Source organism: Sylvia atricapilla, chromosome 25 (assembly GCF_009819655.1).
Source record: "Sylvia atricapilla isolate bSylAtr1 chromosome 25, bSylAtr1.pri, whole genome shotgun sequence".
Classification (NCBI taxonomy): Eukaryota; Metazoa; Chordata; class Aves; order Passeriformes; family Sylviidae; genus Sylvia; species Sylvia atricapilla.
In genome coordinates this window covers 1582899-1599534 of record NC_089164.1, presented here as the reverse complement: position 1 = coordinate 1599534, position 16636 = coordinate 1582899, and the positions used below count along the sequence as shown (strand labels likewise).

The following is a 16636-nucleotide window of genomic DNA, read 5'->3' as shown; positions in this document are numbered from 1 at the left end:
GGGTCATTAAACCTCCCAACGCTGAGGCAAACTGAGAGTCGGGGATTTAGGGGGAGTGTGGGGAGCCAATTCCTCCAACATCTTCCACAGGAGGGTTGGGGTGGTCCCTGTTTGGTGACCAGCATCAGGGTGGGATTGCACTGGGGTTTTTTGTCGTGAATGAAGACCTGTGGGGAGAGCAGAGCAGCCGGGAAGGTTCTGGTGATTAAACTGGGCTCTGGTGATTGAACTGGGCTCTGGTGACTAAATTGGGCACTGGTGATTGAACTGGGCACTGGTGGTTAAATTGGGCATTGGTGATTAAACTGGGCACTGGTGATTAAACTGGGCTCTGGTGATTGAACTGGGCACTGGTGATTGAACTGGGCTCTGGTGATTAAACTGGGCACTGGTGGTTAAACTGGGCACTGGTGGTTAAACTGGGCACTGGTGATTAAATTGGGCACTGGTGGTTAAACTGGGCACTGGTGATTAAATTGGGCACTGGTGATTAAATTGGGCTCTGGTGATTAAATTGGGCACTGGTGGTTAAACTGGGCACTGGTGACTAACCTGGGCACTGTGGGCAGAGCAGGAGAGCTCAGCTCGAGCTCCTCAGCAGCAGCCACAGGCCGGGCTGAGCTCAGGGACTCAGGTGGCTGCTCAGGAACTCACTGAGTCACACAAGGCAAATATTTTTCTCCCCCCCCCTCTTTGATTTTCACCCTGAGAAAAACTCTCGGGCTGACCTTGCTAATCCCACGTGTCGCCAGCCTCCCCCTGTCCCTTTATCGGGTTTCGGCCCGGGGATAGTGTTACCGGCTTAGCACCTCTGGCTGCCGCTGCCAGCATCCTGCCTGGCACCGTGCCACCCTGCCCTGGCCCTGCTGGCCGTGCCAGGGCTGCCTGGCCGGCAGCAATCCCGGGAGGGATGGAGCGAGAAGAAAATCTGGAAGGCTGTACGCACCTCTGAGGTGTGGCAGCCGGGATTTTTACAGGGCGGTGATGCTCCTGCCGGCTCCTGAGGGTGCAGCGTCCTTCAGAGCCTTAATTCCCGCGTGTGCAATGATGCAGAGTGTTATAAATACTCGTTTTTCACACGCAGGGTGTATCAGTTTGAGCCCGGCCTCTCAGAGGCTGCCCAAAAGAGAGACAGAGCTGTGTGTGCAGCTCGCGGTGTGAGCCCAGCCCTGCTGGGAGCTCCTGTCCCTGCCCAGAGCTGCAGGTGAGCCAAGCACACAGCTCTCACCTGGCCTCTCACCGGCTGCAGCACCCTCGGGTTTGTGCCCGAGGCCACCCAGCCCCGGCTCAGGAGTGTGGAGACCCTCGTGCCATTAAAGGAATTTCCACCTGCCCTTCCCTGGGAAAGTGAAGATTAAAGACACCCCAGGTGTAAAAAGGCTTCTCCCCCGTGGATCCTTGCAGACACTGTGCAATCTTCTCTTGGGGTTTCGCAGGTCCATCACCCACCCCACGGCATCCCCGCTCCCTGTTTCCCCAGTGGCTCTGGGGTTTGGTGTCCTGTTCTCTCTTCCCCATGGTCACCTGTCCCCTGCCCCTGGTGTCCCCCACGACCCTCAGACCCTCTGTAACTGAGGAAAACCACATGTTCTCCCTCTCTGGCTCCGGATTCACCTTCAGCCCATGGAATAAACTCCTGCTGGGAATTGCTCTGGGGCTGGGAGCCCTCTGCCCCTCTGCTGAGCCAGCCTGGTAACGTGTGTGCTGGTGTGAGCTGGAATTGCTGCCGGAATTCTTCTCCAGCAGTTTCTCTGTGGAGAGGCTGACTGGGGTTCAGAAAGGCTTTGGCACCCCAAAAAGACACCCTGCTACAAGGGAGCACCCGCCCCACTGACATCGTTTGTGCCACCCGCTCGGCCCCGGGAGTCCACCCTGCTGCTGGCTGGGCTAAAACACACCAGGGGTTTGTTTGGGGGCTACTGAGGGAAGGGTGTGATGAGAAATAAAGTCGCTGCTGGCACGGGCAGAGCTGAGCCCCGGAGGGTGCACCATGGGCCCGGGGATGCTGCGTGTGAGGGGGGCTCCGGGCGGGCACAGCCAGGGGAAAGGGCGAGCAGAAGGCGGGGAGGAGATGGTTAATGTCCCTCTGGTCCCAATAGGAAGGGACAAATCCTCTCCCCGGCCCGCTGCCCAAATAAACAGGCGGAGCGTTGCGTAAGGAGCGGGCTGGGAACTCTCCGTTCCTCTCCGGCTCCGCAGCCCCCACGGCCCCCGTGCCCAGCCCCGGCTCACGTTTCACCTTTCCCCGGCTCACCTGCCAGCCGCTGCCACCCATGGGTGCTGTCCCCATGTCTCCGGGCAGCTCTGGGGTCACTGGGAGGAGGATGAGGGAGGACAGAAAGTCGCTGGTGACCTCTCAGGGAATTTCTCGGAGTCCACCCACCCCCGGGGTGGCCGCGGGCTCCGGAGAGGAGCGGGATGGATGGAGGAAGGGATTCAGGAGCCGAGCTCTGCTCCCAGCGGGCTCCCTCTGCCGACTGAGCCGCGGCCACCACCGCTGCACAGCCGCCTCGCACCTCCCCTCTGCCCTGAGCCAAAAGTTGTGCTGGGGGGAAAAAAATTAATTAAAAAAAAAAAAAAAAAAAAAAAAAAAAAAAAAAAAAAAGCCAGATCCAAAATGTACCTCCCAGCCCTGAGAAGCTGAACCAGAACAGGGAGGAAAGTCTGGAGCCCCCAGCCCACCTTCCTGCTGCCTGGGGAGAGTTTTGCAACACATAAATAGAAATAAAAATGAAATATTTAATTCCTTTTCTTTTTTTTTTTTTTTTTTTTTTTTTTTTAAAAAGTACCCCTGACAAAGTGCTTTTTGGAGAATCCTCCCAGTGAGGCGTCACGGGGAAGGTGTTTGATGGGCGATATGCATGAGAGGAGGGGAAACTGAGGCACGGAATGGTTCCCTGGGTGGTGGCTGGTCCCAGCAGGGCCTTGTGAAGGCCACCAGCCCCAGTTGTCCCCACCCTGAGAGCCGGAGGGGTGACCCACGGGGAAAGGTCGTGACCTCTGCAGAGGCACCGGGAGCAGTGCCCAGCACCCGGCACTGTCACCGCAGGGACACGGCCCACGGGGGTGACAGCACATCCAGCGGGGACAGGGCCACAGGGTGACACGGAGGGGTGGGGAGGATCGGGAGAGCAGCTCCGGAACCATTGGAAGCAGCAAATCCTGGGATGTGTCCAGCAGTGACCATGCTGTGTCCTGGGATGTCACTCCCTGGGGCAGCAGTGTCCTGGGATGGTCACTCCCTGGGGCAGTGGTGTCCTGGGATGTCACTCCCCATGGGCAGTGGTGTCCTGGGATGTCACTCCCCGTGGCAGTGGTGGTGTCCTGGGATGGTCACTCCCTGGGGCAGCGGTGTCCTGGGATGGTCACTCCCCATGGGCAGTGGTGTCCTGGGATGGTCACTCCCCGTGACAGTGGTGTCCTGGGATGTCACTCCCTGGGGCAGTGGTGGTGTCCTGGGATGTCACTCCCCATGGGCAGTGGTGTCCTGGGATGTCACTCCCTGTGGCAGCGGTGTCCTGGGATGGTCACTCCCTGGGGCAGTGGTGGTGTCCTGGGATGTCACTCCCTGGGGCAGTGGTGTCCTGGGATGTCACTCCCCGTGGCAGCGGTGTCCTGGGATGATCAGTCCCTGTGGCAGTGGTGTCCTGGGATGTCTCTCCCTGTGGCAGTGGTGTCCTGGGATGATCAGTCCCTGTGGCAGTGGTGTCCTGGGGTGGTCACTCTCTGGGGCAGTGGTGTCCTGGGATGTCACTCCCTGGGGCAGTGGTGTCCTGGGGTGGTCACTCCCCGTGGGCAGTGGTGTCCTGGGATGGTCAGTCCCTGTGGCAGCGGTGTCCTGGGATGTCACTCCCTGTGGCAGTGGTGTCCTGGGATGTCACTCCCTGGGGCAGTGGTGTCCTGGGATGTCACTCCCTGGGGCAGTGGTGGTGTCCTGGGATGTCACTCCCCGTGGCAGCGGTGTCCTGGGATGGTCACTCCCTGGGGCAGTGGTGTCCTGGGATGTCTCTCCCCGTGGCAGTGGTGGTGTCCTGGGATGTCACTCCCTGTGGCAGTGGTGTCCTGGGATGTCACTCCCCGTGGCAGAGGGTGGTGTCCTGGGATGTCACTCCCTGGGGCAGTGGTGTCCTGGGATGTCACTCTCTGGGGCAGTGGTGGCCGTGCTGTGTCCGGGCACGGTCAGTGTGGGGTGGGCAGCGGGCAGGGACCCTCGGGCAGGGCTCCAGCGGCCCCGGGGTCAGCAGCAGCTCTGCTTGGGCTTGTCGTTGGCAGTGAGCTTGATGGAGTCGGTTAAATAACTCTCAAAAATCCCTTTGTACTGGAAAAAACAAACCAGGAGAAGGGAAAGGATGAGTGAGCGCAGCTCAGAGCCAGCCTGGGATTCGGCCCTGAACTGCGGTTAAAGACAAAACCCCGGGGAAAAGGCACCCAGCGCAGGGCTTGGGGACACGGATGTCCCCGTGGCACGGCCGCTAGAGGACAGTGCTGGCGCGCTCCGGGTGTCACACACCGCGTCCCCATCACCGCGGGGAAAGCAAACCGCAATTCCCGCTCCGATTGATTTCGGGTCAAAACTCGATTTAGGGTCAAACAGCGGGTTTGTTCCCCGCTCGCGGCGCTGTTCCCCACGGGGGGGTCTCCCCGAGCAGCCCCGCTCCCCCCGAGCCCCGGGAGCTGCGGGATGCTCACCGTGCTCAGCGCCTGCTTCGCCAGCGTCTCGAAAGCCTCGGCCACGTTGATGTTGTTCTTGGCGCTGACCTCGAAATACGGGATGTCCTTCTCCTTGCACCAGGCCGAGGCCGTTTCCTTGGGCACCTGGGGCCGGGAGGATGGAGCCACAGCTCAGGGGTGGGACAGGGGACTCCTCACCCATCCGGGCCCGAGGTTGTCACCCACAGAGTCACAGAATGTGTGGGTTGGAAGAGACCTCCAGGATCATCGGGTCCAACCCACCCCAAACCTCAATAACCTCTGGCCCTACATCCAGTCTGCTCTAAACACCCCAGGGATGGTGACTCCACACCTCCCCGGGCAGTCCAGCACTTCACCACCTTTCTGTAAAAAACATTTTCCTGAAATCCAGCCTGAATTTCCCTTGGCACAGCTTGGACTGTGTCCTCTCCTTCTGTCAGTGCTGCTGGAGAAAGAGCCCAGCCCCAGCTGAGCACAGCCACCTTCAGAGGGTTCTAGAGAGTGAACAGGTCACCTCTGGGTCTCCTTTTCTCCAGGATAAACAGCCCCAGCTCCCTCAGCCCTTCCTCACAGGGTTTGTGTTCCAGCCCCTCACCAGCCTCGGGGCCTCCTCTGGGTGTGCTCAAACATCTCAATGTCCATTCTAAACTGAGACCCCAGAGCTGGACACAGCACTCAGTGTCCATCCTAAACTGAGGGGACAGAGCTGGACACAGCACTCAGTGTCCATCCTAAACTGAGACACCAGAGCTGGACACAACAATCAGTGTCCATCCCAAACTGAGATCCCAGAGCTGGACACAGCACTCAGTGTCCATCCTGAACTGGACACAGCACTCAGTGTCCATCCTAAACTGAGATCCCAGAGCTGGACACAGCACTCAGTGTCCATCCTGAACTGAGATCCCAGAGCTGGACACAGCACTCAGTGTCCATCCCAAACTGAGATCCCAGAGCTGGACACAATACTCCAGGTGCTGCTACTCAATTCCTGCTGGGGACAGTCCCAAAGAGCAGCAGGAGGATGTTGTTTGTCCCCTCCAGGAGTCCTGGGGGAGGTGGCAGCTCCTTGCCTGGAGCTCTGGTTTTCATGTGAGGATAGGGAAAAGGCTGGTGCTAAGGTGAAGGATCAGCCCTCAAAACCCTTTGGACCCCACATCACCCCAGTCACACGATCACGGGATTTTTGAAGTTGGCAAAGACCTTCAAGATCATCAAGTCCAGCCATTAACCCAGCCCTAAACCATGTCCCCGAGTGCCACATCTGAACCACAGCTCTGAAATCCCTCCAGGGACGGTGACTGCAGCACTGCTCCTCCCTCTCTCCCTCCTCCCCCCTCACCTGCCGGTCACTGAGGTCGATCTTGTTCCCCAGCACGACCATGGGGAAATCCTGTTCCCTGGGAATGACCTTCTCCAGGAAATCGTCTCTCCAGTTGTCCAGGGCCTCGAAGGACTCCCTGTCTGTCACGTCGAAGGCCAGCATGCAGCCGTCTGAGCCTTTGTAGAAGGTGGACACCATGGACCTGAACCGCTCCTGGCCCCCCGTGTCCCAGATCTAGGGCAGAGGAGGGCACAGATGGACACAGGACACCAGCGGGGTGGGGGCTGCAGCCCAGAGGAGCAGCTTCAGGGGGTGCTGAGCCCACCTGAAGGAGGGATTCCAGGGCAGTTTATGGATGTTTAAAATCAGGCTCTGAAAATCAGACCCTGAAAATCGGAATCCGAAAATCACGTCCGAAAATCAGCTCTGGAAATCGGGCTCTGAAAATTGGGCCCGGAAAAATCAGGTGCTGAAATATCGACTCTGTGAATCAGGCTTTAAATTTGGCCTCTGAAAATCGGGCTCTGAAAATCAGGCTCTAAAAATCGGGCTCTGAAAATCGGGTTCTGAAAACTGGGTTCTGAAAACTGGGCTCTGACAAACTGGGCTTTGGAAATCAGGCTCTGAAAATCGGGTTCTGAAAACTGGGCTCTGAAAATCAGCCTCTGAAAATTGACCTCTGAAATTCAGGCTCTGAAAATCGGGTTCTGAAAACTGGTCTCTGACAAACTGGGCTTTGAAAACCCCAGTTCTGAAAACGGGGCTCTGAAAATCAGCCTTTGAAAATCAGCTCTGAAAATCACACTCTGCAATTCAGGCTCTGCAATACCTCGGGCTGTGCACACCCAGCCCTGCTCCTCACGCCCCGGCGGGCTCTTGGGGCACACAAGGGTGGGGTCACCCAGGTCCCTGGGGTTTGGGTGGGCACATGGCAGTGCCAGGCTCACCTGCAGCTTCAGGGGGGTGCTGTCCACGGCGAGCACCTTGGTGAGGATGCTGGCGCCCAGCGTGGTGCGGTAATCCTCGTAGAAGGTCTTGTGCACGTACTGGTGCAGCAGGGAGGTCTTGCCCACGCTGGTGACGAGCAAAAGGAACACTGGTGAGGCCCTGGCAGCCGTGGGCCTGAGAGATTTTTGGCTTGCTGACTTTTTCCCGCAAGGAAAAAAAATGGTGATTTTTTTACACCACGAGGACACAGAGTCTGAGATTCAGAAGGCTGAAAATGACTCTGGTTTTGGGGTGTGTCTCCCTTTTATACTATTTTACACAGATTAATTGGATTGGTGACACAAAGACAAACCTCTGCACTGCCATTGGTCAGAGCACAGGGACATCAAAAAGTCCCTCCTAGGAAAAGGAATTAGTAACAAAGATACAGCTACAAAAACATTTCTCCTGTTTATAAAAATTCCCTGGGAAAAGAATTTCAGCAAACCAGAACACCTCAGGCACAAACCAGGACTCCAGAAACATTTCTCAAGAAAGTTTCTTCTCAAAACACTTTTGGCAAACAACTATTCCTTTCTCAAAACAGTCTTTTTCTAGGTGGTGTTTTGCTGGTTTTTCTGTCCAGGAATTGAAACCAGAGCACCAAATCTTAACTACAAGAATATCAGGGAGAGGCTGTTTTGAGAAAGGAGAGTTGTTTGCTAAGACGGTTTTGAGAAAAAAAAATAAAAACAAACTTTCTTGAGAAATTTTTCTTTGGGAAAAAACCAGCAGCTGCCAGCAGGCCAAAATCTCTCAGGCCCTCAGGCAGGGAACACCCAGCACACACAGGGGGCTTCTCTCCTTACCCCAGAGCTCCGATGATGATGATCTTCAGATCCACCTTCTTGCTGGCGTCCATGGACGGGCCCTGTGGGACCAGAGGGGCTCAGAGGGCTGTGGGGTGGCACCGGGTCCCTGCCACCCTGGGTCTTGTCCCTGCTCCCATTCTGCCACCTGGGGACATGTCCCTGCCACTCTGGGTCCTGTCCCTGCTCCAACCTGGGTCCTGTCCCTGCTCTCTCCCTGCCACCTTGGGGTCCTGTCCCTGCTCCTTCCCTGCCACCCTGGGTCTTGTCCCTGTTCTCTCCCTGCCACCCTGAGTCTTGTCCCAGCTCCACTCTTAGTCCTGTCCCTGCCCCGTCCCTGCTCCACCCAGGGGACCTGTCCCTGCTCCCACCCTGTCACCCCGGGATGTCGCCGTGTCCTCACCGTGCCGGTGTCATGCCAGCATTTCTGTCCCCGCCCTGGTGGGGACACAAAGGCCACCCCAGGCCACGCCCGGCCCCGCCCGCGCCGGTCCCGGGAGCCGCAGCACGCCCGGACTCGCCGGTTCATCGCCATTCAAAGCTGCTGGGAGCCACTTCCCTGCCTCTGCCACCCCCTTCCCAGCGCGGTCCCACCCCCAGGCCTGGCACACACGCTGAAAATTACATTTATTAAAGAAGACCCCAGCCAGGTGGAATTCCTTGGTGCCCCAGGGAACATCCCCGCTGAGGAACACCCCGAAATCTCCCCGCGGGACGTGTCCCCAGTATGTCCCATTGTCCCTACATGCCCTGAGGCTGGCCGGGAGCCCTGAATCCCCCTGCCCGGGTGGCACCAGCATCCTCCAGCATCCTCCAGCAGCCCCGTTCCCCGGGCAGAGTCCCTCACCGCCGGCCGAGGCACGGATGGAAACATTGGCAGCCTCATCCCCGCATTCTTCCCTGATGCGCTGGCCGGCCCTGCGCCATTCCCGCTTGGAATATCAGCGGGGAGCCCTGAGCTGTGCGCTCCAGCCCCTGTGTCCCCTCGTCCCCCCGTGCCCAGCCTCGGGCAGCATCCTCAGCACGGGCACAGCCTCGTGTCTCAGCGCACACAAACTCCCAGTCCTTTCTCCGGCTGGTTGGGGAAGCCAGATGTTTTTCAACTCAAAAAATAGAGTTTTTCCCCCCTTTGGCTGTTGCTCCCGGGGGAGACTCACCTGGGCAGCGCTCACCTGCAGCCGGGAGAGGTCCGGGAGGAGGATCCGGGGACAGGCGGCCGCTCCCGGCCCTCCCGGGGCAGGGAAGGGAAGGGAAGGAAAGGGAAGAGAAGGCGGCTGCGGGGCCCCGTCCGTGACATCAGCAGAAAAGGGGCTGAGATCCCGCCGGGGCTGGAGGAGGCGCCGTGTCCGTGGGTTTTCCCTCGGTTCCGCGCCTCTGCCGCGTGTCCCCCGCCTCGGGGAAGGGGAACGGGGCTCATCCTCACTGCTGGAGTTTGGGATTGACTTTTAGCCTCTCCTCTGGCTCGGAATCCCCTCGGTTCCTTTCCGTCACCTCCCCGGGACATTTTATCCGCGTCCCCGGCGGGGGATTATTGAGGGATGAGGACAGGAGGCTGTGGGGCAGATCCCTGGAGCCATCCCGGCCTTTCCTCTGCTCTCGGGGGATGGGATGAGCGGATTTGGGAGCTGGGGACGGGGCTGGGGTCCCTCCGAGGAGCTCTGTGAGGCTTCGTCTCCTTTTCCAGGCAGGAGAGGGGCAGGGTGGGAATCAGGAGCATCTCCAGCCCCACATCCCTGCAGCCCCCAGGGGTCCCACCCAGCACCCACAGGCACCCCAGGAACACCCCAAAAAGCGCTGCTGACGTCTCCAGGAGGATGTGTTCCATCACTAAATGGGATTTTTGGGGATCTCAGCTGCCCCCGTGGAGCAGTCCCAGCACCAGGCGGGTGCCCAGGGCTCTTTGGGAGTGGGAAAACCTGCTCGGCCGTGCTGCAGAGGCAGAGCTCTGCCTCCCAACGTGCCAGGGCAGGTCCTGTGCCTTGGTCAAACATTCTGCAGGGTTTGGGGTTTGCAGTGGGAGCGGGGTGTCCCTCGCCTGTGAACCCTCCCTCGTCCTGAACCGGCAGCTCCTCGCTTGCTGCTGGTCCCCCTGCCCGGGTTTTGGGATCACTCCAAGACCCCTGGGTTTTGCTTTTCCATTTCAAACAGTTTTGTCGATTTTTTTTTTCCCTTGGCTTTTACTTTTCTATTTCCACCATTTCTGTCGATTTTCCTTCCCGGCTTTTGCTTTTCCTTTTCCACCATTTTTGTCGATTTTTTCCCCTTGGCTTTTACTTTTCCATTTCCATCATTTTTGTACATTTTCCCCCCTGGCTTTTGCTTTTCCTTTTCCACCATTTTTGTAGCTGTTTTCCCCCTTACAGACCCTGATGGGATCTCAGGGAGGATCACCGCACTCAGCAGGACAAACCCTCCTCCCCAGCTGTAATTTTGGGACCTGTCTGGCCAGAAAAATCTGTTTTTCCCCCCAGAGGGCAGGTGCTGGGAGGAGCTGGGAGAACCTGAGCCACTTCTCCCCAGCAGTGGGTAAAAAGCTGACATTTCCCTCCTAATCCCTGTTTTCAGCCCTTTTTTTCACCCCCCTGCTTCACCTTTGCTCTTACAGAGAATTTATGATTCAGGCTCCCCCCTGAACAACTTCTGTCCCCGTTCCTGTCCCGTGTCCCAGCTGGGGCAGGGGTTGCTCACGCTGTCAGATGATCAAAGCCTCCCCACGCTGCCGGGGTTTGTGGTCAGCCCCAAACTGCAGCTGCTGCCCACGGCCACTTCTGCTTTTGCCCGGAGGAGCTGTGCCCACCAGGGTTCGCCAGCCTCGGCTCTGGCGTCTGTTTGATTTCACAGAAAATGGGATTTTCCCGGAGCTCCTGCTCTCCTGGGCTGAAGGATGAAGGAGAGCTGGGGAGGAGGTGATGGCCGGGCTCAGCAGCTCCACTCCCATCCTGGCCGCTCCCCACTCCAGCAATTCCGGGGAAAAGGCCTGGAGTTTGTGGGTTTGTGACTGAGGGAGGTGATGAAACCCAGCCCGGGGCTGACACAGCCGGGGACAGGCTGGTGGGGACAAGGAGAGGACACTGCTGTGCCCTGCAGTGGGACTGAGGGAAAGGGAGGAGAGCAAAGGACATCCACGTGTTCCCTGTGCAGCCTCCTCGGGGACAGCGGGGTGGCTCTTTTTTGGGATTCTCACATCGCCTGAGCGGCTTCTCCCCAACCAAACGTGTCAAGAGGGCACGGAATGCTCTGAGATCCCAAACCCACAGCACCAGAGCAGCCCTGGGCGTCTCCAGGCCAGGCCAGTGTCACTGCCAGCTGCTGTTTGGGGACACTGGGTGGCCCCTGTCGTGCTGGGGGAGCTGGCTGTCCCCCCCGAGCCCGTGCTCAGCAGCACCTCGGCGTGCTGAGGGTTAAGGTGGAAGAGGGACAGGAGACCTTTGTCCAGCTGCCCCAGCACCTTATCTGGGAGCGAGGCAGGGGTGAAGTCAACACAGGAAATCAGAGCCCACACTGGTCAGCGGCACAGCCAGCGCCTCCGGGCACGGCAGATTGCTCAGTTTATTGCAAACCACAAGGAGCAGCCGCAACCTTCACAACCAGATCCCAACAATTCCAGAGCTCCTGGAGGCTGCTGTGCCCTGGGATGGACGGAGCAGTCCCCAAGGCTGGGCTGGGACACCCCAGCACCTTGCCCTTGGCACTGCTGGCCTCGTGTCAGGGTCGGCGGGGAAACAGAGCCAAGGGCTGGGTAAAAATAACCTTTTTTGGTGGTTCCCTTTCTCGGGGTGCAGCGCCCGGGAGCCGCAGCTGCTCGTGCAGTGTCACACTCCTGTCAGCAAGTCACGGGTGACACGGTGACTCCTGGGGACACCCATGGCACCCCACGGCTCCACACAGCCTCACAGAGCCCCATAGAGCCCCACAGAGCCCCACACAGACCCACACAGCCTCACACAACCCCACAACACCCCACACAGCCCCACAAAACCCCACAGCCCCACAGAGCCTTACACAACCCCACACAATCCCATAGAGCCCCACAGAGCCCCCACAACCCCCCACAGCCCCACAGAGCCCCACAGCCCCTTAGAGCCCCACACAACCCCACAACAACCCACACAGCCCCACAGAGCCCCACACAACCCCACAGAGCCCCATACAGCCCCACACAGCCCCACAACACCCCACACAGCCCCACAAAACCCCAGAGCCCCCCAGACCCCCCAGACTTTGAGCCAGCCCAGCCCAGGGCTCAGCAGCTGCTTTGCCCTTTTGGCAGCACCCACCAAGCAGGCTGGCGCTGTAAATTCCCCGAGGGAATCGAAGCAAAGTTCAGTGGAAATCACCCCGCTGCTCCGGGAGTTTGGTGGCCCAGGAGGAGCCCCAGGGTATTTCCAGCCCCTTTGCCACCTCCTTGTTTAGCAGCAGCAGCCCGGGGAAGGTGCGTTCCCTGTGCTTCCTCAGCCCCGGGATGCTCAGGGATGGCTGCAGCGATTTCTGCTCCACCTGGGCAAAGCATCCTCTTCTTCCTGCCCCTGGGAATGCCAGGGGAGCTCTGGCCAGGATGCAGCCCCGGCAGTGCCGTGGGTCACCCAGGGAGGAGGGCAGGGCGTGGGGAAGGAGGGTTTGACCTCCCTTTGGGACGTGCAGGATTTCTGCTGGGCTGCTGCTGGCAGAGGCCGGAGAAGGTCGGGGTTTGTTAAAGCTTTTATTGGCTCAGGATTCCAAAAACAGAGGAGGTGCAGAGCAGATCACAGAGCTGCTCGAGACGTTTTCCTATCACAGTGTCCTGGCGTGGACAGAGCTCCTGCTGGGCCCTTCAGCGGCATCCCTGGGCATCTCCATCCCCCTGGGGACACTGAGGGGGACACGGGGACATCCACTGCCCTGCCAAGGTCCGTTCCTCTCCCGCCCCGAGGATGTCACAGCCCTAAGGGACGGCGGGGGCCAACCCCACCAGGTTGTTGCCGCGGTCGAAGACGGAGTAGAACTGACGGATGAAAACATCACCCAAAATCCAGAGGGGTCCTGTGGGAGGGGGGACGTCGTTCCCCTGGAAGCCGCTGATGCAGAAGGTTATGCCATCACCAGACTCCTGGGGAAGGAGGAGTGGGAAGGTGAGGAAGAGCCTCGTGCTCACGGAAACACCCACAAACAGTGGCGAGGCACAAACCAGAGGGGTTTGTCACCCTTGGGGACACACTGCCAGCTCCCAGCGTGGGGCTGAGCCACCTGTGCCCCTGCAGCAGCTGGGATTTGGGGTGCAGGGAGCCACAGCCATACCACCAGCGTGTAAGCCTGGGCGCTGAGCGTGTAGGGCAGCCCGTTGATGGTGAAGGTCAGGTCAGGCATCGCGTCCAGGTTGCTGCACTCCACGGCGTACTGGAACACAACTGGGAGCTCAGGAGCCGCCTGGGGGGTCCCTCCAGGCTTTGTCCCCTCCTGTGGCCACCCTGGCTCTCACCTCTCCATCCACAGACACGGCCCCGATGAGGTTTTGCAGCTTTTTGATGTCCTTGGTGGGGCCGGCGATGAGCGACGTGCCCGTGTCCACGATGGCCTGGCAGCCGTCGGCACAGAAGGCCACCGTCCCGCCCAGCTGCACGCTGACAGAGGGGACAAGGGACAGCAGGAAGGGTTTGTCCTGCTCTGCCAGCACAGCCCTGCCCTCCCTGCCTGCCCAGCACCACTCACTTGTCCAGCTGGATCTGCCAGTAGCCCTGCTGGGTGACCGGCACCCAGTTCAGGGTGCCCGAGAAGCGCGAGGTGTCAAAGCCCCCGAAAAGCAGCTCCCCTCCCTGGGGGGAATCAGGGTTCCTGCAGGGAACACATGTGAGAGGTTTTTGTCCATGGATTTACCCCGAATTTCTCCCCACGAATGCTGTAAAGGCCAGAGGTCTGTGATGCTCAATCTGCTACCAAACCCCCTCATTATTGTCCAAATAAAATATCTGTGTTTTAGCAGCTCCTTCTTTCTCCATAAAGCACCATCCAGGAGCAAAACCCCCTTTCATTGTCTCAGTGATATATCTGTATTTTAACAACCCCTCCTGCTCCCTAAAAACACTGCCAGACCCTGAGCAGCATCCCAAAGCAAAACCCCCTTCACTATCTCTGTGGGCCTGATATTCCTGAGTCTGAAAGGTTTTCAGCCTGCTGCCAGCTGCTAACTTTTTCCCGAGGAAAAACTTCTCAAGAAAGTTTCTTCTTGAAACAATCTTTGCAACCAACTCTCCTTTCTCATTATTTCAATAAAATTTTGAAAAAAATTTAAAAAAAAATTTTGAAAAAATTTCAAAAAAATTTCAAAAAGCCCCTCTTTCTCCCTAAAGCACTGCCAGACCCCAAGCAACATCCCAAAGCAAACTCCTCTTCATTCTTTCAATAAAATATCTGTATTTTAGCAGCCCCTCCTGCTCCCTAAAGCACTGCCAGACCCCAAGCAACACCCCAGAGCAAATCCAGGTGCGTACGAGCTCATGTAGACGGAGAAAATGGGCAGCTCCACCAGATTTTGGGCCATCATGTTGTCGAAGACAGGGGTGACCCCATCCACGGCCAGGGAGGGGTAAGCCAGCCCCAGGATCCCGTCGAACTCGGCGTCCAGGAAAGCTTTTCCCGGCTCGCTGATGCTCTCTGCAAACTGCTGGTTGCTGATGGTCAGACCCTCCACCTGCAGGGGAGGAGGGGGGTTCGTGGGGACGCCCAGCCCGTGGGGGAGTCCTGGGGACATTGTCCAGGGTGACCCAAGTGTCACTCACGGCCACTTGGTCGGAGCCGATGATCCCCGTCATGCTGCCGGTGCCGTACTGGATGGAGAAAGGGGTCCCCACCACCTGGTAGGTGCTGGACTGGGTTGGGTGGAACCTGCTGTGTGCAACTGGGTGAGGAGATGGGGTCTGTCACCAGAAATGTCTTTTTTTGGGGTTTTTTTCCTGCGTGACTACAAGTGTCAGGAGCCCCCAGTGAGGCAAAGTGTCACCAGAACTCTGCAGTTCTGAGCAGGGAGAAAACCTCTCCCATTTCAGTCTGGTGAAAGGTGCAAGGGCTGTTAGGGGGAGCAGGGTCAGCAGCATTTAACGAGTCCTGAGATGAGCACTGCTGGCCCTGGTCACAGCCAGCAGCAGCCCCAGGGGCTCTGGGGGATCCATTCCCCATTTCCCTGGGGAAACGCTCCCACAGCAGCAGCCTGGGCTCTCTGATCACTGACAGCCCCCCAAAAAAGCCATATTTGTCCCCTGCTGAGCCCCCTGGGTTTCTGTCACCTCTGTGAGGAGGGTCCCCAAAGCCCTGGGGCTGGTGGCCCCGTGGCCTCTGGGGGCTCAGGGGGTCCCCACTCACCACAGGCTTTGCTGACACAGTACACAGAAGGCACCCAGAGGTTGGAGGAGCCCGTGTCGAACACCACGGTGAAATTTTGGGGTGGGGTCCCGATGGAGATCTGCCCAAAATATTCCATCTGCCAAAGAGAAGGGACAGAGGGGACTGTGAGCCACCAGCACAGCCAGAAATGTCCCCAAAACAGAGCTCGGGGCTGGATCTGTCACTGCCACGTGCAATAAAGAACACCAATGTTTAAGGCACAGCAACGGGGACTGAGGACAAAAAGCAGCACGGTGGCTCCTGAGGGGACCCTGTCACCAGGCAGGGCCTTTGGGGACAGGGGAATTGGGGAAAGGGATCCTCCTGGAGAATCTCTCCGGGTTCTCTGGGGTGGGTTCTGCCCCCAAAAACAGTGTAACTGGGATTTCGGAGTAAATCTGTCAGCAGGCCGTGGGCAGAGTGCAGCAGGGCTGGCACTGAATGCCCTCCCTTGTCCTCATCCTGCCACTCCTGGGGACAAAGCCCCGGGCAGGCAGCGAGCCTGGGCACTGCCTGGAGCCGCGGGGCTTTGGGGACACGTTTGGGGACAATCGGGGGCCGCTCTGTTGTCCCCTTGCTCACATCCAGGTAGTTGATGAGGGGCTCGTTGGTCTCCGAGAAGGCGGCGCAGTCCTCGGGGCTCGTGTCCAGCCCTGCCTGGGCTCTCCAGAGGTGCCAGGGCTGTCCCCGAGCCCGCAGCTGCTTCCGCAGGGAACGGCGCCGGGTCAGGGGCACCCTGCGGACGGAGGTCCTGGTCACCCCTGGGTGTCCTGAGCGCACCCTGAGGGTGTTGGTCACCTTCATGGGTGTCCTGTGCCCACCCTGAGGGTGCTGGTCACCCCTGTGCTCACCCTGAGGGTGTTGGTCACTCCTGTGAGTGTCCTGAGCCCACCCTGAGGGTGCTGGCCACTCCCCTGGGTGCTGCCCATGTCCTGCAGTCCCTGTGCCCACCCTGAGGGTCCCGGCAGTCCAGGATGAAGGTTCAGAGCCCACATCCCCCCACTGCAACAATTCCCAGCAGAAGAGGGGCACTGGTGTGATTTAAGGGACAGGAACTCGAGGCCAGAGCTGGCAGTGACAGCACGGTGACAGGGCAGCTCGGTGCCACCGACGGAAGGGACCTTGGGGCTGGGCAGGGCGAGCAGGGCCCAGGACCCCCCAGGCTGGTTTTTCTGTGCCCTCTCTGCCTGCACAGACCCCTTTGCAGACCCCTCCTGCTGCTGCCAGGGCGATGGAGAACCCCAAAATCCCAGCGCGGTGCCAGAGTTCCGGCACAGCGCGGGGTGCCCAGCCTGAGCCCTGCCCTCCATCACACCCCTGAAAACCACCCCCCGAGCCCCTGAGGGGCTGGGCTGCACCCCGGGGACCCCGGCTGCACCCTGGGGACCCCGACTGCACCCTGGGGACCCCGACTGCACCCCGGGGACCCCCTTACCTTCGGAGGGCACCGGCCAGGGCCAGGCAGAGCGCG

At 59.1% G+C, this 16636-nt stretch overlaps 2 protein-coding genes across 2 annotated transcripts; both read right to left on the bottom strand.

Moving 5' to 3' along the window:
- Positions 1–4183: 4183 nt before the first annotated feature.
- RAB7B (RAB7B, member RAS oncogene family) lies at positions 4184–7884 on the bottom strand. Its single transcript, XM_066335998.1, has 5 exons — positions 7813–7884; positions 6964–7090; positions 6035–6250; positions 4690–4815; positions 4184–4318 (listed from the first exon to the last, which is right to left on the bottom strand). Exons 1-5 carry the CDS (start codon positions 7863–7865, stop codon positions 4238–4240), a joined length of 603 nt encoding a protein of 200 aa, XP_066192095.1. The 5' UTR covers positions 7866–7884; the 3' UTR covers positions 4184–4237.
- Positions 7885–12502: 4618 nt separating this feature from the next.
- On the bottom strand, positions 12503–15897 carry CTSE (cathepsin E). Its single transcript, XM_066335912.1, has 8 exons — positions 15748–15897; positions 15145–15262; positions 14565–14683; positions 14277–14476; positions 13498–13620; positions 13268–13409; positions 13087–13185; positions 12503–12898 (listed from the first exon to the last, which is right to left on the bottom strand). Exons 2-8 carry the CDS (start codon positions 15260–15262, stop codon positions 12734–12736), a joined length of 966 nt encoding a protein of 321 aa, XP_066192009.1. The 5' UTR covers positions 15748–15897; the 3' UTR covers positions 12503–12733.
- Positions 15898–16636: the final 739 nt, after the last annotated feature.